Source organism: Mobula birostris, chromosome 21, assembly GCF_030028105.1.
Source record: "Mobula birostris isolate sMobBir1 chromosome 21, sMobBir1.hap1, whole genome shotgun sequence".
Classification (NCBI taxonomy): domain Eukaryota; kingdom Metazoa; phylum Chordata; class Chondrichthyes; order Myliobatiformes; family Myliobatidae; genus Mobula; species Mobula birostris.
In genome coordinates, this window is record NC_092390.1 from 43749636 (window position 1) to 43775321 (window position 25686).

General features: G+C 39.6%; 1 protein-coding gene across 1 annotated transcript in view; it reads right to left on the bottom strand.

The window, feature by feature from the left end:
• The window catches only part of ppp2r2d (protein phosphatase 2, regulatory subunit B, delta), a 58144-nt gene that overhangs the window by 16124 nt on the left and 16334 nt on the right, over positions 1-25686 (bottom strand). Inside the window, exons 3-4 of the mRNA XM_072239386.1 lie at positions 11085-11182; positions 797-962 (exon numbers count right to left, since the gene is read on the bottom strand). Of these exons, the coding sequence (XP_072095487.1) occupies positions 797-962; positions 11085-11182 (264 nt within the window). The remainder of the gene's footprint in view (positions 1-796; positions 963-11084; positions 11183-25686) is intronic.

Genomic DNA, 25686 nt, shown 5'->3' on the forward strand with positions numbered 1-25686 from the left:
TACTGCAGTAATGGAAAGAAAACTTGAGGATTTAAAGGATAACCTGGCATCCTTAAATCACTAGGAAGTCAAGGTGTTCTTGGGATAATGAATTCCCAGTTTCTGCACAGCTCTAAATGTTTCAGTGGGAGAGTAACATCACTTGTGTACCTGATAGAGAGTTGTGTTAGGATTCAAACACTTAAGTGCCCAGATGAATTTATGGAGCAGTGCAAAGTGACCTAGAAAGGATTAACATGGTTCACTCCAAGGAGGGGAAAAGAGTGATCTTCAATAGCGTAAGATATATGCAACTGAAATTTTAGAACATAGAATCCAGAGATGTTAACAAGCCAGCAGCACTGTCCAAATAACCTCTTCAAATGGGCACAGGCAGTGACTGGTGGCGAGTTACCAGCTTACTAGCTAGTCCTGCTCACATTGTCACCTGCCTTTCAAACACATTTTTTCTTGGCAAGATCACTGGATTATAATGAACAGCAAAATATTCTTCCCAGCTTCATCTACTTCAATCCATGGGTCCCTAAGATTCAATAATAACTTCTCTATAATACTTGGTATAATAGCTGAAGTTTCATACACACAGCAGGTTCTGGGTTTTGTTCAATACCAAATAGGCATTTTAAATATACTGCTACCGGTGTCACTCTAAGTTTGACTGAATTAGTTCAGCAAGTAACTATCAAGGATACCATTTACAACATCTAGAATATCAAAACCAATAATCAAGTCTTTCGAATTTATTTATTTCAATGGAAAGTTAGTTACAAATAGATAATGAGAATCTAAATCTCACCATTTGTAGATAGCAAGAAATGAGCAGCATTCTGTTGGGGTAACCACCTGATTTTATTAATTTTTTCCTCAATTTCTAGACTTTTCAGATAATCAAACTCTGGTTCATGACTCTGAAATGTACTGTAAACATTGTATTCGCCTCTATGGTGAGGTCTGCTTTTACTCTGCAAAACAAACAGGTTATATTGAATATTAATATATTAACTTGTATTGACATCCTTAATACATCTTGATAAGCAACGTAGTAATGGCAGAAATCAATCCATTATCCTTTGATCTCCTCCCATACACCCTTCCCTCCTTTTGTGCTTCATTTGCAACTTTTTAGATCTAATTTGAAATTTAAACTGCACAGCAGGATCATACCGTGTTTTGGGTTTAATACGTCTTCAGTTTGTCGTACACAATTTCCACCCAATAAAATAAAGAATGTAAAAGTCTTAGGCACATGTAAAAAAATTTGTAAAGCAAAGATGCTTTCAAAATAATGTAATGAAGAGTTTCTAAATATCAAAAGTTAGAGTAGTAAACAGTAAAAAAAATAAATCAAATCAATATTTGGTGTGGCACCCTTTGCCTTTAAAACTGTTGGTTGGTTGTTCCAAGCATCTTGGAGAACTTGTCACAGTTCTTTTGCAAACTTTGGCTGTCTTGGTTGCTTCTACATAGCTTTGATGACGTTGAGAGCAGAGCTCTGTGGAGGAAATACCACTTGAAACCATATAAAAAAAATCTAGGGTGCCTAAGACTTTTGCATTGTACTGTATTTTAAACTTTAAGCTAAAACAAAGACAAATAATGTTCAAAAACACTCACGTAAGACACAACCATGCAGTCCAATATTAGTTTTGCAATTTAGAAATTCTATTTCAATAAACTGAAAATTGCAAGAAAGTTGCATTTCATTGGCATTAAGCCATCAACAAATCTAAACCCCTTGCTTTTCACTCCTTCACCTCTGCTTCAAGGTTGTTACCTTTCTTTTTTTAGGATTCATTACCTAACATCATTGGCCTCACGCCACCCTTGATATTACAATACAGTGGATTCCAGTTAATTGGGTCATTGGTTAACGGGGCAGCCATTTATTTGGGACAACTCTTAATGAAATTCATTTGGGGCAATATGTCACATAATTGGGACAACAGACTTATTGAACATTCTCTTATTAGCGTTAGTCGTGTGCACATCATGTGGCATTTAGACACAATACCATTAATTTTATTTATTTAGTGATACCCTACAACAGCCTTTCTCAACCTTTTTGCCCTGGAGGAACCCTTGAAATAATTTTCAGGTCTCAGGGAACCCCTGCATAAAAATTATATCTAGAGCTCACGGTACGTTAGCATGATTAGTAAGATGTAGATATAATAATCCAAAGATAATTGCTCTTTTGAGTAGAGAATGAATTTTTAGCCAACTTTTCTTGAAACAAAATAGATAGTTAAACTTAACCTACTTTTCTTGAAATTACACTTTCTTTCTCCTTCATAAATTTTAAGAACTCATAAGGCAAACATAATAAAGTTCTCGATTCTGGGTCGAACTTGAGAAAAAAAACACAAGTATTTCACCTTCAACTGAAATGAGACAATTTCTATCCTTGCTTTTGAAGCTTGTGAAACAAGAAAAAGCTTGTCCATACATGTAAGAAGTTGAAAACTGTAGCAAAATGTTCATTGCTTTCCTATGAATGGCAGGATATCCTTTTTTCACAGAAATCCAGAACTTGTCCAGGGACAGGTAAGTCTCATCTTCACTGCATGATCAGCGTGCAGCTCACAAAGTTCTTCCTCTTCTCTCAAAGTTAAGTTCTCAAGCTGAGCAGAAAATTCAGAGGAAGCGCCCTCACCCAGTCATATGCTTGTGTTAAAAGGATGGAAAAAATACTGTTCAATTTTGTTCTGCAGTTCCTTCCAGGTAGCTTTCAATAAGATTTGTGGCTTTCTGATATCATAGAAACATAGAAAATAGGTGCAGGAGTAGGCCATTCGGCCCTTCGCGCCTGCACCGCCATTTATTATGATCATGGCTGATCATCCAACTCAGAACCCCGCCCCAGCCTTCCCTCCATACCCCCTGACCCCCGTAGCCACAAGGGCCATATCTAACTCCTTCTTAAATATAGCCAATGAACTGGCCTCAACTGTTTCCTGTGGCAGAGAATTCCACAGATTCACCACTCTCTGTGTGAAGAAGTTTTTCCTAATCTCGGTCCTAAAAGGCTTCCCCTCTATCCTCAAACTGTGGCCCCTCGTTCTAGACTTCCCCAACATCGGGAACAATCTTCCTGCATCTAGCCTGTCCAATCCCTTTAGGATCTTATACGTTTCAATCAGATCCCCCCTCAATCTTCTAAATTCCAATGAGTACAAGCCCAGTTCATCCAGTCTTTCTTCATATGAAAGTCCTGCCATCCCAGGAATCAATCTGGTGAACATTCTTTGTACTCCCTCTATGGCAAGGATGTCTTTCCTCAGATTAGGGGACCAAAACTGCACACAATACTCCAGATGTGGTCTCACCAAGGCCTTGTACAACTGCAGTAGTACCTCCCTGCTCCTGTACTCGAATCCTCTCGCTATAAATGCCAGCATACCATTCGCCTTTTTCACCGCCTGCTGTACCTGCATGCCCACTTTCAATGACTGGTGTATAATGACACCCAGGTCTCGTTGCACCTCCCCTTTTCCTAATCGGCCACCATTCAGATAATAATCTGTTTTCCTATTTTTGCCACCAAAGTGGACAACTTCACATTTATCCACATTAAATTGCATCTGCCATGAATTTGCCCACTCACCCAACCTATCCAAGTCACCCTGCATCCTCTTAACATCCTCCTCACAGCTAACACTGCCACCCAGCTTCGTGTCATCCACAAACTTGGAGATGCCGCATTTAATTCCCTCATCCAAGTCATTAATATATATTGTAAATAACTGGGGTCCCAGCACTGAGCCTTGCGGTACCCCACTAGTCACCACCTGCCATTCTGAAAAGGTCCAGTTTATTCCCACTCTTTGCTTCCTGTCTGCTAACCAATTCTCCACCCACACCAATACCTTACCCCCAATACCGTGTGCTTTAAGTTTGCACACTAATCTCCTGTGTGGGACCTTGTCAAAAGCCTTTTGAAAATCCAAATATACCACATCCACTGGTTCTCCCCTATCCACTCTACTAGTTACATCCTCAAAAAATTCTATGAGATTCGTCAGACATGATTTTCCTTTCACAAATCCATGCTGACTTTGTCCCATCATTTCACCGCTTTCCAAATGTGCTGTTATCACATCCTTGATAACTGACTCCAGCAGTTTCCCCACCACCGACGTTAAGCTAACCGGTCTATAATTCCCCGGTTTCTCTCTCTCTCCTTTTTTAAAAAGTGGAGTTACATTAGCCACCCTCCAATCCTCAGGAACTAGTCCAGAATCTAACGAGTTTTGAAAAATTATCACTAATGCATCCACTATTTCTTGGGCTACTTCCTTAAGCACTCTAGGATGCAGACCACCTGGCCCTGGGGATTTATCTGCCTTCAATCCCTTCAATTTACCTAACACCACTTCCCTACTAACATGTATTTCGCTCAGTTCCTCCATCTCACTGGACCCTCTGTCCCCTACTATTTCTGGAAGATTATTTATGTCCTCCTTAGTGAAGACAGAACCAAAGTAATTATTCAATTGGTCTGCCATGTCCTTGCTCCCCATAATCAATTCACCTGTTTCTGTCTGCAGGGGACCTACATTTGTCTTTACCAGTCTTTTCCTTTTTACATATCTATAAAAGCTTCCTCACTCTCAGGCCCAAGCAGCAGTGAAAACATTTCAAGATTTCCTTTTGCAGCATGATTTTTCCAAAGATACAGTTTTCTTTTAAATCTAAGAATCTCGTCACTTGAAGTCAAAACATTTTCTCCAAGGTCTTGTAGAGACTTGTTCAACTGGTTCATATGATGAAAAATGCCTGTTCAGGCTAGTTTCTGCGACCAATCTTCATCTTCAAAACACTTAGCAAAATCTGGCCTAATATTTTCTTGAAAGTACTCCTGCAATTCACCTTTCAGCTCAAACACCCTGTTGAGAACGCTTCCTCTGCTAAGCCACCGGAATTCTGTATTTAGCAGGAGATTGGTGTGCTCTTTGTCCAGGTTTTCAGCTCTTTTTTAAAAAACATTCTCGAATGAACTGATCTTAAAGCTACTAAATAATGTGGTTCCTGAAACTTTTTACTGACCGTGACTTTATTTTCAAAAGCTTTAATCTGTTTGTTTTGAGATTCCAATAGTTTTTTAAAATAATCAGCACTTTTACATGTCATATGGCTGTGATTTGTGGTTGTGTCTTTTCAATTTTGCTGGAGGCACTGCTACATTTCTAAGTTGTTTTCCACAGACTAGGTACAACTTGGATCACCAGTCCATACAGAATCCAGTGATAAGTAGCTTTTATTGTAAAGATATGGTACTGATTGATTACTTTAGTCCCACCCACTGCTTTTGTCTCCAGGACCCAAAAGAGGCTGGTGGACTTCTTCTGGGGCATCAGGAGGCATTGGGTCTCTGCTGCAGTCCTGAGTCTTCCGATCGTGGAGGGTGCTCCGTCATTGGTGTACGTGCATACCCAGCTGGCGGTCCTCTCCTCCTCAGGATCCTACGGAGATACCTGTATAACGACCACCCCCCAAAATGGCATGTGCTGGCAATGCACGTTCTCTGCCGGGGACACTGCTTGCATGAGGGCACGCAGCTTCTAGCTGACAGCGTCAGCTGCACCACTTTGAGGGAACTGCCTCGCTTTTACCAAGAGCTGTTGAGGGCATGGGGTCTAGTCTCATCCAGACAGGGTGCTCCTGCGCCAGTGGGGGATGGTGCTCTAGCTGCAAGGGGGATTGGTCCCCATCCTATCATGGTGGGTGTTGAACAGGCTCAGGGAAGTGGAAAGGTTCCAGCTGCAGGAAGTGGAAGCGTTCATTGGACCCAGGCCTCAGGATACCACGTGGGAGAGGGTCCCACACAACGTGAGCCATCTTGCTGGGATGCTCACTGTACCCTTCCATGACGCTTCAAAGTGGTTCTTGTACGGCCTGCTCTTGCACACCTTTCACTTCCTTGCCTTCGTCCGCTGACCTGGCCTTGCCAGTCTGTTTTTCCATCTGGCAGCAGAGGAGGTCCCCAGAGGAAATCTCTTTATGTAGGGGTCTGTCCCCTGTATATTGGGGACCTGAGGTGGAAGGTGTTGCAGAGGGCAGTACCGTGCCACAGGTTTTTAAGCAAGTTCACTAACACCCCGTCCATCTGTCTAATTTGTGGCCAGGAAGAGTCAGTGTACCATGCTTAAATGGAGTGTGAGAGGTTGCAGTACCTGTTTGAGTTTCTGAAGGGGCTGCTGCTCAGGTTCTGGTTGCACTTCAGTCCTGTGCTCCTCATATATGGGCAAGCCATATTGGGGCCGGTTGCGACGGTTGCGAGGGTTGCAAGGAGGATCTACTGGTGGGCTTGCTCCTGGGCCTGGACAAGATGGCATTCACAGATTTAGGCGGCGGAAAGTCGAGGATTCTGCCAGGGCTGACTGCCTGCTCCTCTCCGAGGATACGTTTGTGCCCGAGGAGAGGAAGCATGCGGTCCCAATGGGTACAGTGGGTTTTCTGGGAGGGATGGGCCTCCCAGGGCATTGGCTGTTTTATAGACAGTAGTAATCATATTTTAATTTGAATTTATTCAATGTCTTGTAAATAATGTTTATACTTGGTGTATTCACTGTGTAAATAAACTTTTATAGTTCTGGAAAACAAAATGGACTTTTTTGTGTCCATTGTTGCACTAGCTCTGTGAAATGACTTAGAAGATTGTAACTTTTCATCATTAACCTTATTAGAGTTGTCTGTAGGTCCAGGTCTTGAATCCCTTTCTTCCATCTTACACTTCCTCTTCAAAAATCGCCACACTGGACCGTCTTTAGAATCAAAAATTTCCCTCCAGTTTTCTACTCCACCAGAAGAATTTGTTCGCTCCCATAATTCAGTTGGCGACGCAAAGGGAAGTTGGGGGAGGTAATTTGGGAGGAAAAGGCTGACGTCACAACTCAAGTTGGAAGAGTTCATTCAATGCTTGGAAAACGCACTTCATGCTCATCAGCCTACCACCTTCTACTCCGTGCAATACAGTGCTATCAGCCTACCATCTGTGTAATACAGCACTCATCAGCCTACCATCCTCCCCTCCGCGCAATACAGCGCTCACCAATCACCAACGGCCTCCCCATCTCACGGCAAAACCTGGAATGGACTCAAGCAAATGTACACGGCCCTACTGCGCACTGCCATACTGGTCTGAAAGATCTCTAACGAGATTGCTAACGGGACTGCTTAGTCAATGCCCATTATTGCCAGTGCTAGCAGCACACAAAGTTCAAAAAACAATGTTTTTTAAAATCATAATCTCTCGCTGAACCCCTTATGACCTTTCACGAAATCCTAGGGTCCCAAGGAACCCCGGTTGAGGAACCCTGCCCTGCAGAGCAGATCCTTCTGGCCCTTCAAACCACACCACCCCAGCAACCCCACAATCCTGATTAATCCTGACCTAATCAAGGGACAATTTACAATGACCGATTAACCCACCCTGTACGTCTTTGGACTGAGGAAGAAAACTGGAGCTCCCAGGGAAAACCCACATTCCACAGGAAGGACGTATAGACTCCTCACAGAACAGCCCTGGTGCCACTATACTACTGTGGCTCTGCTATGTTTAGAGCGACCGTTTTTAAATAGTGTCAGTTGTGTGTGTTTGTGTTTAAAAAAAGGTGATTTTTGTCACTGATAATTGGCGAGAAATTAGCAGCAAGACAATTCAGTACTGTTCTGTTCATCGCAGTTTCAAGCATTCAGACTTGGAAATGTTAGAATCAGCCAGGAAAAACAACCGTGATAATTAAAGGACTTTACTACTGCAACAAGTTAGGAACTTCGAAAGTGAAGGTGTCAACAATCACCTTGAATGTTACTTTTGTTCCCCATTTGATACTTAGCTCTCACCTGTGACTCCAAGTAGCTGTTTGCATGTGACAGCGGCCACACCCCAATACACTGCTTTGACAGGCTGGCTAAACCAGGTGAGGGTAGCCAGCAGGTCTCATATCCTGGTGAGTTAGGGACACGCCTGTCCTAGCATGCAAAGTCACCTCTGGTGGACTGGGCCAATGACATCTACAGTGAGATCCAACGGCCAGGATGGCAGTTCTGCAGCACTAAGTGGAGAGCGAAGGGCATGATGAGGCACAGAAGTCACATGGTCATCCAGTGGAAACAGGGAAGACCCCAGTTGAGACATCTACTCACCCCAATGGACCTGGACCCGAGGTCGGGAGAGTGGAACTGCCCCGGTGCAACAGCTTTTCCACTTCAAAAATTCTCCTGCACAGGTCTCCTGCCATCATCAGATATGACAGACAACCACCAGTAATATTGGCAGTGTCTAATGTGCCCTGGTATTTCATCTAAATACATAAATTGCAACTCAGTTAAATGGTTGTTCGTCTTTTTTATACCTTTTTAATGATTTCCATGACATTTTGGCTAATTGGGCAGCCACTTAATTGGGCCAAAATGAACTGGTCCCGATGTGTCCCAGTTAACCGAAATCCACTGTATTCCCAATTCCCATTCAGGCTTTAATCACAGAAATGTCTTACCAGCCTCAAGATCCTTTAATGCAATTTTAAATAGAAGTTACACCAGCAAAACTACAAACCCCATTTCCAGAAAAGTTGGGATATTTTCCAAAATGCAATAAAAACAAAAATCTGTGATATGTTAATTCACGTGAACCTTTGTTTAATTGACTAAAGTACAAAGAAAAGATTTTTAATAGTTTTACTGACCAACTTAATTGTATTTTGTAAATATACACAAATTTAGAATTTGATGGCTGCAACACACTCAACAAAAGTTGGGACAGAGTTAAAATAAGATCGAAAAGTGCACAGAATATTCAAGTAACACCGGTTTGGAAGACTCCATATTAAGCAGGCTAATTGGTAGCAGGTGAGGTATCATGACTGGGTATAAAAGTAGCGTCCATCAAAGGCTCAGTCTTTGCAAGCAAGAATGGGTCGCGGCTCACCCCTCTGTGCCAAAATTTGTGAGAGAATTGTTAGTCAGTTCAAAAGGAACATTTCTCAACGCAAGTTTGCAGAGAATTTAGGTCTTTCAACATCTACAGTACATAATATCGTGAAAAGATTCAGAGAATTCAGAGACATCTCAGTGCGTAAAGGGCAAGATCGGAAACCGCCGTTGAATGCGCATGATCTTCGAGCCCTCAGGCGGCACTGCCTAAGAAACCGTCATGCTACTGTGACAATTATAGCCACCTGGGCTCAGGAGTACTTCGGAAAACCATTGTCACTCAACACAGTCCGTCACTGCATCCAGAAATGCAACTTGAAACCGTATTACGCAAGGAGGAAGCCATACATCAACTCTATGCAGAAACGCCGGCCAGTTCTCTGGGCCCGAGCTCATCTCAGATGGACCAAAAGACTGTGGAACCGTGTGCTATGGTCAGATGAGTCCACATTTCAGCTAGTTTTCGGAAAAAACGGGCGTTGAGTTCTCCGTGCCAAAGATGAAAACGACCATCCAGATCGTTATCAGTGAAAGGTGCAAAAGCCAGCATCTGTGATGGTATGGGGGTGCATCAGTGCCCACGGCATGGGTGAGTGGCATGTATGTGAAGGTACCATTGACTCTGAGGCATATATTAGGATTTTAGAGAGACATATGTTGCCATCAAGGCGACGTCTCTTCCCGGGACATCCATGCTTATCTCAGCAGGACAATGCCAGACCACATTCTGCACGGGCTACAACAGCGTGGCTTTGTAGACACAGAGTGCATGTGCTTGACTGGCCTGCTGCCAGTCCAGATCTATCTCCTATTGAAAATGCATGGCGCATCATGAAGAGGAGAATCAGACAACAGAGACCACGGACTGTTGAGCAGCTGAAGTCTTATATCAAGCAAGAATGGACAAAATTTCCAATTGCAAATCTACTACAATTAGTATCCTCAGTTCCAAAACGATTAAAAAGTGTTATTAAAAGGAAAGGTGATGTAACGCAATGGTAAACATGCCTCTGTCCCAACTTTTGCTGAGTGTGTTGCAGCCATCAAATTGTAAATTTGTGTATATTTACAAAATACAATTAAGTTGGTCAGTAAAACTATAGAAAATCTTTTCTTTGTACTTTTGCCAGTTAAATAAAGGTTCACGTGAATTGACATATCACAGATTTTTGCTTTTATTGCATTTTGGAAGATATCCCAACTTTTCTGGAAATGGGGTTTGTACCTGACTAGAGGTTGTAAGAAGGAAGGGCAGAACAAACAATGGCTTGGATCTTGTGCTTTAATGGTGGCAAAACTATCAACATTCACTTTTGTTATGATAAAACTGAAACAGCTCCTGAAAGCTCACATATGGAATTAAATAAGAAATGCAGAATTTTCCTTCTACCTAGTGCGCTGTTTTGCAAACTTAATGAATTTAATTGACAGAAATTAGTAAACAGACAAAATCTCGAAGTTATGAAATACTTACAATAAAACATTATGAATATTTTAAGAATTATACTGCAGTGGTATTAGCTGTTTTTCAGTTTTACATTTCAGCTTCTAACTTTACCTCAGATAACTGTTCAAACCTTTATTTTGCATTCAGTAAAATGATATTTGTTATAAATTCTAACTTTCACTCTCTGCTTTTCTGGGACTGAGAATTCTTTCACACGACTGCCCTTTTAGCCAGCTTGCTGATAACATTTTTGCTGAATGCAAGGGATTGTCACTCAAATTGCGAGATCTTTCCAGGAAGATTTATTTAAAGTCAGGATCAACAAAATGCAGGTCAATGAGAAATATAGCAACCTACACGAAAAGGGTTACCGTTAAGAAAATTAACAGGAAAGGGTTAAACATGCAAATTTATGAGAGGTAATCAAAACCGGCGCAGGAACAGTCAAATGTATTACTCAAAGTAACCACAAAGGTGAATGAACAGATATTCAGTGGATGCTACACTAACTTTAAGAAAAACATTAAACTAGTGTAGCAAGAGCATTTCTACTGCACAATAGAAATGTCTAGTGATAGCATTATCATTTTTTTTCTGCCATGTCTTGTTCTTGTATGCATGGAATTATTGAGATAAATACTTAGCAATAGTGGAGGAAGATTAAATTTTGTATGCCGCTGTATTCAAATTCATTACCTACCTCTTGCTCCCGTTGAAATATAACAACTCTGCCACCTTTATCTCCAGTTGCTAGTAGGTCTCCAGAGTAGTTAAATTCAACAGTTGAAATTATATCCGCTGTAGAGGCAGAAAATAAAAAAATAATTAGCACTGAAAATACCTTCTTCAGTCTGGAAGTTTATTCTTTTGATTTTGATCACTAACATATCAAATTAATAGATTCCAATAAAAATAATGATGCTCCAGCAGAGACATTTCAGCTTTGAAAAACACATTTATCCATCAAACTGATCTGAAATATCAAGGTAACTGATATTGATCTCATTGTTGCTTTAAGATCGTATTTTGTTCAGATTGACTACTATATCCATCTTTACTATAAAATCTAATGAGTTGGCTTTGCTTCTGGACCAAAGAATCAGAGTTAGTTAAAAATGAACACTCAATAAATAAAAATACGAGGGGGTGATTGATAAGGTAGAAGGAATCAATTTTAGAAAACCTAGCACATTTATTTCTCAACATAGACCCCTCCTACATGTACACACTTAGTCCAGCGGTCGAGGAGCATACGGATCCCTTCTTTGTAGAAGAGGTCCACACCAGGGGTGATTGATAAGTTCGTGGCCTAAGGTAGAAGGAGATGAGTTATTAAATTCAAACTTTCTGCATAATCACTCAAAGAGTTGAACTGCACATGCGTGTAACAAGAGCTGTATATCTCACCTCCTTCTGCCTTAGGCCGTGAACTTATTCATCACCCCTACTGTGGACCACTTTCTGGAAGTCCAAGACGCCGACTTCTACAAAGAAGGGATCCGTATGCTCCATGACCGCTGGACTATGTGTAAATGTAGGAGGGGACTATGTTGAAAAATAAATGTGCTAGGTTTTCTAAAATTGACTCCTTCTACCTTTGGCCACAAACTTATCAATCACCCCTCGTATATACCAATATAAAAGGATGCACAAGAAAAATGGTCCTTCTGTCTTACGCAAATTAATATAGGTGCATCCCAAATGAACAATTCTTCTTAGTTCCCACCTGTTAGAATTTACAAGTGATCAGCTGCCAGCAGTATTCAGCACAAACAGTTTGCCTCTCTACTGTAAATTTTCTAATACAGTCCTGGAAACACAGTTCCAAATAAATTCCTATTTATCCAGTTAAAACAAAAGAGAGAGAGAAAAAAATAGCATTGTGGAAAATCTTGAAATCAGCTTTATGTGTTGAATTATTTCTGGACTCAGATGAACTACTGGCTATTCATTTATTAATATGTGAAGCCTCCCAAAGGGAATTCAAATAATGTAAAACAATACTGACATAATTCTCTAGGCTCAGACAAAAAATGTATTTTATTTCTAGCAATTTTAACTATTAATGATTTTAAAATATTGAAAATATTTTGAAAAAAGTCAAATAGTCATCTTATAATAAATTGCAGTTGGTACTACATTCTTGGAGTTTAGAGTAAAGTAATAAAATCTTGATTTTTTTGAATCACAACACCCCACTAACATCATCAGCAATGTTACCCCATCTCTCGATCCACAGTAAACTTAACGACACACTCTAAAAGTGACAATTTTTTCAATTCTGAACATGATTAAATTTGTTTAGGGGTTGAATTAAATGCTGAAATAATTGCACTGCACCCTAGGCTGCAATGACTATACTTTGAATTTAAAATTATTACTAGAGGTCATTGGTTAAGGATGAAAGGTGCCAAGTTTAGGGGAACATGAAGGGAAACTTCTTCACTCTGAGAGAGTGAGAGTGTGAAACCAGCTACTAGTGCAAGTGGTGCACGTGAGCTCAATTTCAATGTTTAAGAGCAGGTTTGATAGGTACATGGATGGTAGGGGTATGGAAGGCTATGGTCCCGGTGCTGGTTGATGGCAGTAGGCAGTTTAAACGGTTTCGGTATGGACTAGATGGGCTGAACGGCCTGTTTCTGTGCTGTATTTTTCTAGGACTCTTAAGAAATCTTTCCTTAGCTTTCACCTCACATGTAATTTGCTGACTCCAAACCAGTAGAAATGATAGCATCTGGACTGCCCTGAAGCCTAGCATAATTAGCAATTGTGCAGAGACTCTGGATTTCTCCATCAGGAAACAACAGGGATGATTTGATTAGTCATACCGCATGGAAACAGACCCTTCAGCCCTTTGGTCCATGCCAACCAAGATGCTCATCTAAACTAGTCCTATATGCCTACATTTGGCCCATATCCTTCTATATCTTTCCTAGTTACGTACCTGTTCAAGTGTCTCTTGATTGTTATTAACAGACCCACCCCAACCATTTCCTCTGGAGACTCAGACCATATACAGTTCACCCTCTGGATGAAAAAGTTGTCCTTCATATTTTTATTAAACCTCTCCTCTCTAACGTTAAACCTAACGAGTGTGGAAGGGCATATCAGGAGCTACATCAAACAAACCTAAAACTGATGGGCTGTCACCCTACTGAAGTTGTAGTACAGGCTACATATGTGCCAAACAGCAAACACAGCATGTGATAGAGGGATCTGAGCAAATGCACATCTAACAGATCAGACTGAAGCTCTGCGGCCCCAGAGAGAAGGAGACTTATTGTCCACAATGGAAGGTCCCAATGTGTGAGTGCAGAGAAAAAGCTGAAGCTTCCATTTCAGCCAGAAATGTCAAATAGGTGGACCAACTCTGCTTAAATTCTTTCTCTATTTCTGCTTCCTCCAAAGATCTCCACCATCATACAGCCAGCTTTATTCACTCCATGTGATATCAAGAAACAACTGAAAGTATTGGATACAGCTAAAGCTGAGATCAGGCAACACCCTGGCTGTAATATTAAAAACCTGGTTTAGAACTAGCTGCATCTCAAGTCAGGTGTTCTAATAATTAGAATAATGAAATCTATCCAACACTGAAAATTGCCTAGGTAAGTCCCATTCATAAAAAAGAAACAGGGCAAATTCAATCTGGCTAATTGTTACTCATCAATCCACACTCAACAATAAAAGTGATGAAATTGACCTTGATGAGAGTGCTATAGAGGAATACTTATTCAGCAGTAACCTACACAATGTTACCAAGATTAGGGCAGCTTTGCTCCAAATGATACCAATCTTGGACAAGGTGAGGTGAGAAAGGCTGCCCATGACAGCAAGATAGCATTTGAACAAGTGTGGCATCAAATTGTCTAGGTAAAACTGAAATAAATGGGCAGCAAAGAGAAAACACTCCAATATTCTGAAGTAACACTTTGCATAAAAATATCACATTTGTGGCTACTGGAGATGGTACATGGAGCTTAGAAAAATAGAGGGCTATGGGTAAGCCTAGTAATTTCTAAGGTAGGGACATGTTTGGCACAACTTTGTGGGCCGAAGGGCCTGTATTGTGCTGTAGGTTTTCTATGTTTCTATAAATTATTCTAGCTCCAAAATATCACTGCATAAGCTCCTCAGTGCAATGTGCTAGGCAATGGCCTCCGTCCAAACCTCATCAATAAGGCACGAGTCTTGATGAAGGGTCTCCTCCCAAATTGGCAACCATTCACTTCTCTCCATACCTAGAGCTTGACCTACTGAGTTCCTCCAGCATTTTGCGTGTTGCCCTACATTAATAAACTTCTCTCTTACAAGGTCAGAAGTGGAGATTTTGCTAATTTTATTCACAAGTTTTAGCAAGCAAAGCAGCCATGTAAGATACAAGATACAGACAGTGCTGAACTATTAGTTGTTAAGTGGCAAATAACAGTTTCACCACAGAAGTCCCAAATAGCCATCTCAGATAAGTGAGACTCTAACCACATAGTCTGACATTCAATGCTGCTACCACCACCATATTGTTTCCTGTTTTTTTAAAACTATCCCTGGTTGTTTTAAAGTGTAACATAGGTACTTAACTGAAAGTTAGGTAAGTTTTAATAACATTAGTGAGTAACCGACTGCTAAAAGCAAATCTTATGCATGTTGACACAAATGTTAAATCCTGGCGAATGCTGGATAATGGACATTGCTGGAAATGATCAGCTGTTCAGGCAGCATCAATGGATAGTGTTTCAGACAGATGAATTTTTAATAAAAGTGCAATTCAAGATGACATTCAATAACAACTGATAAATCCCAGATACGTTAACCCATTGGCTTGAAACATCCATGTGCAGCTTTCAACTTTCCCAAGGAACAAAACCAGCTTAAGTGTGGCAGAATTCTGTGAACAATCCATGTCCTATACTCAATGCATTCAATGACTTGCTCGGCTGTATTTTACAATTGCTGCTTTTGCCAAAATATTCAGTGTTCTTCAGCACCAAGCATCCCTATAAATGTGAAAGTTAAAAATGTTTAATAAACTTGTTCAGAACTTTGCAGCTTAAGTAGAATCTGTGTACTTCAACACCGTGACTTTGACGTAATTTTAAGAAACATATTAAGGAGCATTAAGAAACTCTGTGGAGTGATTCGCTATTTTTTAAATATTTTTCTAGATGTCTTTTCAATTCCTTTGGACATCTTTAACAAACTTTCAACAAACCCAATAAATGGAAGTCACTTGCATACATTTTCAATGTGGCAATAATACATTTCAAACGCTAAACAGTATAACTGGCATTGCAAATGCGTGACTACACTATTTTCTTCACAGATATATTGCTGCTATATTTCTAATCTCCAACTGATAATGTTACCTGCTCATAATATGCATTCCTGGAAAGGGCATTATAGTGACAATTGATGGAAACAAGGTGAAAAACTGTAGCTTTCAGCAAGTGGAATAAACCACAAACTTGCAAGACAATTAATTGAGTTACTGTACATAGAATAAGTATAAATATTTTGTCACGCTAAAAAAACCAGTTAATTTGTGTATAATATATACCAGTATTACAAAAAAAATTTCATGCATTAGTAAAGAAATTGGTGTAAGATTAAAAAAAGATTTACAAATGATAGCACCTTTTTGGCATTCTACTATTTTATGCATAAAAGAAGCAACCATGCAACTGAAATCCTCAAAGATTTTGAACACAGAAAGCAGAATCTATTAGAAGGTTGGTTTTAAAAATTCATATGAATGAGATTTTCTGCAAAATTTCCCTGTAAGGTGCAACTACTTTAAAACATGAATGCAGAAAAACAGTTTACTGTAGAACCCATGGGAATGAAGGTTAGCAACAAAAAATCTTAACAGTAAATTCTGAATATTTAAAATCCTAGAGCACAGTTTGGAATCCTTTGGTTATATTCCGTACCTTGATCAAAGGATGATGTTGACATCAGTGAATTAGTACCAGAGGTAGAACTCTTAAACACTTGAGAGAAATTGCAAGGAAAGCATTTCATCTTCTGCAGTATGCAAATACAGCTTTAACTTCCTCATTTGACACCTCCACAGTCCAAATGGGTGAATACCCTCGTCTCTAATAAGATTTTCTTTTGTTATAGAGTTTCTAGATGCCTGCATTGCATAGAACAGGTAAATGTTTTAGATCAGAAAGAACAGGCATGAAAAGGGTGGACTCGGCATTTACAGCATTACAGTGCAGGCCCCATACGCTATTCCCAAGATGCTGCTAAGACAGGGGCCATTGCACTGAACAGAGCTGTCCAGTTCATTGCCAACAATTTAAAATCCAAAAATCAATGCAACTGTCACCATAACATACTGTTTTTGATTCTCCTTTGAAGCAAAACAAAATTCTGTATTGAGTAAATTACTAGCAGCTCATAGCAATTTGTTAATAATCTGAAATACATAAAAAATCTTTGCTTCGGGTAAGCTAACGATTTATAATGAAACATTGCTTTTACAGTTCAACTCAGCAGCATGACAGTGTGGACTCTACTGTTACAATCAATAAAGCAGCCAAACCAGTGAAACTAAGCATTATCCATTTCATCTTTCTTAGATACTGCAGCATGTTCGTTGAGGAAATCTCAAACAGCTAAGTCACATGCTCATTAAATTATCCCACAGCCAACTACAATGACTTGACAAGTTCATTTTACAAGTGAATAAATGTTAAATTATCTGAATCTTACTGTTTGTAAGTTATTCCATACAATGTTTATAGCTGTATTTATGATTTAAATCTGCAAAATTTACATCCACATATGAAACATTTTAATTCTAATTTTTAGCTATTAATAGCACATCACCAGTGATGATTACTCTCATGTTCCTACATAAATATTTCTGGTGCCTTTTTAGGAACACCTTGCATTTTCTCTTTAAGAGGATGAATTGATCTAAGCATGTATGTTGCATATAATACTGCAGGTATGTAAAAAAAAAAGAAAATGCATCATATGGTGCTCTGCAGTGAATATGTAAAATTAAGCAAGGACAGAAAGACTAAAAAGGCTGCCATAGTTTCATGCCTGCCCAGGATCTATCCTGGAACTCTTCTATCTCTCATGTTAATGATCACCTTCAATTTCATCATCTGAGATCATCACATTAGTTTCCACATGAAAATCTACCTTACTATCACCTCTATTGACCCCATTCAAGGTATTTAAACTCAGCCCAACACTAAGTACTTAGGAACCATCCATCTAAATTTTCGTAAGACCAAAGCTAATGTTAACCCTCACTGCTACCCACCTCCCTCCTGTTCCTGATGCCACCCTGCTATTGATATCTGCATTACCTGTACCAAACAATAAACAATTGGCATTACTTTTGACCCCACATTAACTGTGACCATATCTGTATATCTATGTTGTCATCAAGAGCACTTCCTTTCATCTCTGAGATTTTAAATACCTCAATTAATCTGCTGACACCCTTATTCACATATGTTTGTTCTAGACTTCACTAACCTAAAGAACCCTTGATTGGTCTTCCATGTTATATCATACATAAGGTTATACTAAACAATGCAGGACCTAGTCCATCATCATCACCTTTCTTCCCCGCCATTGATCAATTTTTTATGGTTCAATGAGCAGAAGTCACTCTGGCTTAACAATGGCTTGTTGACTTCCAGTGCTTTCTGGCTGAGTTATATTTTTATTTATTTTAGTTATATCATTGATTTATATTTTCTGAGCTTTGTCTTCAATGCCGCCATACTCTCATCCTTCCCAAACCTAATCTCCATCAGCTCTCAAACAGGAATCAAGGGATATTGGAACAGTGTAGAAAGATTACTCACGATCTTGGCTAACCAGAAGGTTATCACCTCAATTTATGTTCTAAGTTCTACATCTAGACATCTTCAGTCCTGTTCTTTTGAGCATTTTATTTACTCTCCTAATGATTACCAAAGTTCCAAAGTCTGGAATACTTTTCCTAAACCTCTTTTTCAACCCTTCTTTAAGGGACCAGCTTTGAATTGTAACTCTGCCATTAGGATCATTTATTTTGGGCAGAAGCAGCTGTGTTTACTCGCGTCACTTCCCTCAGGCTTCTATTTTTTTCAAAAATAAAAATACAGATTTAATTTGTTTGATAGTCATGTTAATCATGAGGAAGTAACCTCAATAAATGCAGGCAACCTGCACTGTGATGCTGGAACACCTGCACCTGCAGCAGTCGATTAGGTTACTGAAGCTAACTTGTTCCCAACTAACCAGCAACATATCTGTTTTGAGAAATTGATTTTGAATCTCTGCTGCTACTATTTCACCAACACTAATGATTCACGTTATCTTAGTATTGACAGAAATCTTGAAATTGACATATTTTTCCATACATCTTACACATGAGTTAAAAGAAACCTTTTTTGAACAAACACCAGAAGTAAAATGCTGCTGCTGTTATATTGCCTATCCCACATACTAGGTAGATCCCAGTAATATGAACGAGCCAGTTATAATTGGTAAAGATTTCTGTGAGTGATTAGGAATGCAATGAGTTGTTAAAAGATGAAGTAACTGGGTTGCATGAGTTTAAAAGGATTATAATACTGATGACTTCAGAATAATGTATATGAAGTAAAATTGTTAGGAGGTGCCTTAAAGAAATAAAAACTTTGAGAACAAAACTTAGTAAGACATCAGCAGGGAATTAGAAAAAGGTAGGAAATACACTCCAACAGAGAGGCCGGTATGGGAATAACGAAGGTAAAATGAAAGCAAAGACAAAGACTGATGTTTCCACTTTCATTCTGGCATGGAATTCTGGACCAGGAATTTGCTTATTCACTATCTATGGTGCAGACTTAATTCTTAAGCTGTTAGACACCATAGTGTAAAATACTGCTACATGGGATGATTTCTACGATCCTTTGAGCAATTTTTGGCAGGGAAAGCAAACGGAAGATACATCACAATGACCCAGGTTCAATTCTGCCACTGTCACTATTGTTTAGCTTTATCAGCACATTGTACAGTACTTGTGATCTCAGATTTCCTCTGGTGCTCTGGTTTCTTTCCATGTCCCAAAGATGTGCTGATTATTAGGTTAAATGGCCACTGTAAATTACCTCGAGTATCAGTGGCCAGTGGGAGAATCAAGGGGGAAGACAGAAGTTAATGGACATATGAGAGAGAATAAGGAGTTCTCAATAGTTGATAGGAGTGCTCTGAGAACCACAAGGACTTCATGGACTAAATGGCCTGCTCTGTCATGAAGAGATATGAATTATGAAGATAAAAATATAAAATATAAAAAAGCCAATGGTGCAAATGCTGGATATCTAAACCAATGCAAAAACAAAAACAAAAAAAAAAAATCACACACAGTACAAGAGCATTTTCAGATCCAATCAGTTTTTGTTCCTAGAGTTATCTTTTAGGTAATGCTGGACTCAATAAGATGCACTTTGCATTCTATTCAATATTTTGTTTTAGAAAGTGAAAAGTGACACTTCCCTCATACCAAGGATATGCCACTTAGGAAATGAAAATATTTTAATTTATTAGCAAGTTTGCTGAATTAATCTCTATTCATACATTTTTCTTTAACTACTTCAAAATACATCTTCAATTTCTGAAGATTGAATAGAAAGAACAGTCTTAAAATTGATTCAGATGAAAATGGGACTGAGTAAAAATATATTTTCACTACAAACAAAAAAAACTAACTATAATCTACAATAGTTTAAATAATATGTTGTCCACCAATAAATTACTTATAGCAAAAAATGTTTGCTAACAAACTTCAATGAAATGAAGCTTAATTAGGTCAATCACTAGCTTGTTTTAATGCCTTTAGGAGAAAAAGAGTGTTTATCCACCAAATTCTACTGCACCTAATATTCCACCTACATGTTGTCTTTGTGGTTGCTGCAGAGATCTATGGTGTAAACTGAATTAGACAGTAGGTGTATGCTCAAGCTGCTACTGCTAAATGTATTTATGTATTTATAGTCAGATATAGTGCAGAATAGGCCTTTCTGGCCCTTTCAGCTGTGTCGCCCAGCAGTCCCCCAATTTAATTCTAGCCTAATCACGGGACAATTTACGATGACCAATTAATATATCAACCAGTAGGTCTTTGGACTGTGGGAGGAAGCCCAAGCTGTCACGGGGAGAACGTACTAACTCCTTACAGGCAGAGATGGGAATTGAACCCAGGTTGCTGGTATTGTAAAGCGCTATGCTAACTACTGTGCTACCGTACTGCTCTAATGTAAATATCTAAGTTAAGTCTTAATGCTTCTTGAAAAGGAATAAACCAAAGCAATCACTTTTAATCGTTCCAGATGAAAACGTTCCAATTGCTTGTGTGATGAACTTGGTGTTGGAGTTAGAGGCTCCTTGGCACACCAAAAATAGATGAAATCTAATTTCTAAGCAGATATGGCACATACAATCTACAAAACTATGCCTAAAAGCTTTGTTTTCAGTATTGCGAATTTTAAAAAGAGTAGGGAATAAAACTTTCTTACACTAAATCTTTAGTGATTCAGGTACCTCGAGTGTAAAAGCACGACTTTTACATAGGTTTTATTATAGATATATATATTGGCGCCACTGTAACTTCTGGCATAAAAGGCATTAGAAAAAGTTATACTTACAGCACGCTGCAGGAACTCAGCAGGTCAGGCAGCATCCGTGGAAACGATCAGTCGACGTTTCGGGCCGGAACCCTTCGTCAGGACTGAAGCGAGAAGGGGCAGAGGCCCTATAAAGAAGGTGGGGGGAGGATGGGAAGGAGAAGGCTGGTAGGTTCCAGGTGAAAAACCAGTCAGGGGAAAGATCAAGGGGTGGGGGAGGGGAAGCAGGGAGGTGATAGGCAGGAAAGGTGAAGAAGGAATAGGGGAAAACACAATGGGTAATAGAAGGAGACGGAACCAGGAGGGAGGTGATAGGCAGCTGGGGGAAGGGGCAGTGTGACATAGGGATAGAGGAAGGGAGGGGGAGGGAATTACCGGAAGTTGGAGAATTCTTTGTTCATACCAAGGGGCTGCAGACTGCCTAGATGGTATACGAGGTGTTGCTCCTCCAACCTGAGTTTAGCCTCATCATGGCGGTAGAGGAGGCCATGTATGGACATATCTGTCCCATTCAGCCCCTTGGTATGAACATAGAACTCTCCAACTTCCGCTAATTCCCTCCCCCCTCCCTTCCTCTATCCCTACATCACTCTGCCCCCTCCCCCAGCTGCCTATCACCTCCCTCATGGTTCCGTCTCCTTCTACTACCCATTGTTTTCCCTATTCCTCCTTCACCTTTCCTGCCTATCACCTCCCTCATGGTTCCGCCTCCTTCTACTACCCATTGCACTTTCCCCTATTCCTTCTTTACCTTTCCTGCCCATCACCTCCCTGCTTCCCCTCCCCCACCCCTTTATCTTTCCCCTTACTGGTTTTTCACTTGGAACCTACCAGCCTTCTCCTTCCCATCCTCCCCTCACCTTCTTTATAGGGCCTCTGCCCCTTCCCCCTACAGTCCTGACGAAGGGTTCCGGCCTGAAATGTCGACTCATCGTTTCCACAGATGCTGCCCGACCTGCTGAGATCCTCCAGCGTGTTGTAAGTGTTGCTTTGACCCCAGCATCTGCAGAGCATTTTGTGTTTAGAAAATGTCATGATTCTGACAAGTATGCGTGATATTCTAAAGATACAGGTCTATGGCACCAGTTTTAGGTGGTTCTTGAATGTGACTTCTGATATCAAGTTATTCTGAATAAAGTTCACCAACTACTCTGATACTTGAAATTTATTGAAGCAAAACAATTATGGGACTAGCAATATTAGACTTATTTATCCTGAAATGTATAAGCCTCACAAGTATTTGCAATACTAATTACCTACCATTTACAAAACTTGCTTAAGATCATGAAAATCTGTCATTTTTATTCCCTGAATTTCTGTTTTTCTTCTTCCAAAATGGTTAAGACTTCTGCAACCACTCGGGGAGTACTGAGGGCATCTGAGCAGGGATACTCTTCGAGGAAGGGAAGATCTGAGACTTCAGCGGGGCTGCAGTAAAAATCAAAAACTGCGGTCAAGGCCCAAGACAACCTGTGAGCACTGTCACAGGAGAGAATTATTACAACATATATTAAATTAAAATGCATGTACGTGAAACATTGCTGGAGCAACTAACATTAACACAATTAAATTCTGCACAAAAGGGTAACCGGCTGGAATGGAAATGAACTATTACTGGAGAAACAAAAAAACTGAAAAATGTGTAATGGTTTCTATGATCATTAGAAAGCAAATCTTTATAAAAGCATAAAAAGGTAAACAGAAATAACTTTAAGTTAACATGTAGATTCTAATATATTACACTCAGATCTAACTTTAGTCATTTTTTGAAATATGTTTGTAACTTGCATACTTTATTATCTAACTCAAACAGAAAGATCATAGTAAGGCAGGCACAGGAATTGCTTTATAGCTGAAGTCTGCTCTGCCTTTCAGTGAGATTGTGGTTGATCAGTGGTCTAGTTCTCTTGGCCCTTTGCCTCATTTCTCAAAATAATTCTGGTTGAGAAAAATTCTATGATTTAAAATTAATTATTGGCTTAATAACAATCCCCATTTCAATCTCTGCCATCAGCAAGCAGAAGCACTCAAATTCACTCCTGAAAAGCCCCTCTTAGTTTTAGTACTAAAAACCTTTCAATCATCAGAAGTAATTTCTCCTTATTGTGATTTTATTCTTATATTTAACATCTTGAAAACTTTAATCAAATGGGATTATATTTATACCTAGTGTAACTTTTCCTCTTCTTTGATTCCTAGGAGTCCAGGTATGATCTGATGTATTCCTTAATTTATCCTTCCTAATGTATGTCTCCAGAACAGTGTACTCTAGATGTGGTCAAACAAGGACTTTCTACAGCTTTAGCATAAATTCCAGCTACTTGAACCACTGTCCTATAGATATACAGTAAATAATCATCTCTACAATGTATATCAGCCACTTCATTGATATAGTTAGACCGAATACCAAAATCAAATCTATCCTAGTATCTCTGAACATCCAAATCTTCCAACTTTATTGCCATTTAGCAAGTACTCAGTTCTAACCTTTTATATCAGAAATGAATAATTTCAGAATTAACAAAACAAAAATATATTTTAGATATTTTTGATCCTTCACATCATCTTTAATAACTTAATGTTTTATTTACATTGATTACAACTTTGCCTATCTTTATGTTCAGCTGATCCCTCTACAGTTTTTCTGTTCCATTCCCCAAAAACGTCAGTGACACCTGCAGTCTGAATATTGAAAGGAATTAAAGTAGAACTCTGCAATTGTTTTCCCTATATCCTTTGAAACTGAGATGCAAACCATTTGATGTATCTGTCACTCATTATTGTCTACATTTAATAAGTTATTTATCTTCTGTTTATTTCAGTAAGCCCTCAACTCTGATTCAATGTAAACTTCCTCACAATATTCAGGATGCTGTTCTCCTTCTCATATTTAAATACAAATACAAACCATTACATCTGTCATTTCCTTATTTATAATGGGCTACATTAGGTTTACCTTGCTGCTCTAACTGCTTGGTGACTCTGTGGGTGCAATAAAGGTGAATACCCCTCTGCCAGCGAGCAAGACCTAGAAACATAGAAAACCTACAGCACAATACAGGCCATTCGGCCCACAAAGCTGTGCCGAACATATCCTTACCTTAGAACTACCTAGGCTTACCCATAGCCCTCTATTTTTCTAAGCTCCATGTACCGAGCCAGGAGTCTCTTAGAAGACCCTATCGTTTCCGCCTCCACCACAGCCGCCGGCAGCCCATTCCATGCACTCATCACTCTGCGTAAAAAAACTTACCCCTGATATCTCCTCTGTACCTACTTTCAAGCAACTTAAAACTATGCCCTCTCGTGCTAGCCATTTCAGGCCTGGGAAAAAAGCCTCTGACTATCCCACACGATCAATGCCTCTCATTATCTTGTACACATAAGCAGTTACTGGGAACCTGCCCAGGACTGCACTGTTGGTCATTCAGCAACTTTTGCTAGCATGACCTTTTAAGTTGTTCGTAAATGCCCAACAAGAGACATTTAAAAAACAGCTGAAACCAAATTTTAAAACCTACAGATTTGACAATTAAAAACAACAAACATTTTTATATTTTACTGAAAGTATATTTTAAAGTCCTTTAACTTTTTCATAAGATTTGGCGGCACCATGCTAAAATCTAACACTTCAGCTCAGCATGACTGAGCTTTTTCCTGAAGTTGATGCTAATGTTCTCTGGTAGAGCTGAAGGTCAGATGCACTGGCATCTGCATTGCGAATGCACTAATTTACCATAGTGTTAGCCATTACTTTTCTCCAGTATCATTGGCTAGAGGGGAGTATGATGGGAATCTTTATAATCAGATGAAATGTCATTAATTTTGTTGCCAATTTCCATCTTACTTTCCACTAACCTGCATTTGACTCTTCCTTTTCCACTTACTACTTCATCTCCATTTCAGAGGATACACAAGTAATTTAACATCCAATCCACCCCCTTTCACAGCTATCTCCTTATACCACTTAGGCAATTCACTGTTTGGCTCTCCCATCTTCACCAACTACTCCCTTTCTCAAGGTATTTCCCCATGCAACCACATCAGATGTAACACCAGACTTTTTGCTTTGTTCATTCCCACCTTGCTGGTACCCAAACACTAGCTGCAACAGCAAATTACTTGTATTTTTTTCAACCTGTGTAAAACAATTGGTGCTGATGATGTGATCTCCTATACAGGGGTCAAACCAAACACAGATTGAGTGACCACTTTGCAAGATTAGTCCATTCAGTCCCTGGGCTTCCAGTCACATTATCATTTTAATTCTCCATCCCAACTGCAACCTCTCACAGATGGCTTCCCACACTGTTCCAATGTAAGCTCCTTATGTTCTGCCAAGGCACACTTCATCCATCAGGATTCAACATTGAATTCAACAATTTCAGAAAACCAGCCTTGTCTGTATAACTGGCCTGTTCTAATAAAGTCAGTTATTTCAGTTTTCCTCTCTCTACAGATGCTACCTGACTTGCCGAGTACTTCCAGCAAGCCATTACTGTCACAGAGACACCAGCTTAGACCATTTAAGAATAATTACTTATTTGCTTGCTGTTTGTTTATGTTAGAAGTGGAACACATTGACCAAGGAAGCAGAAGCAGTACAACACAGAGTTAAGTTCATGCAAATGTATTGGCTTCTGAAAGGAGGTTTAAGATGAATGTGCTTTCCAAGATATT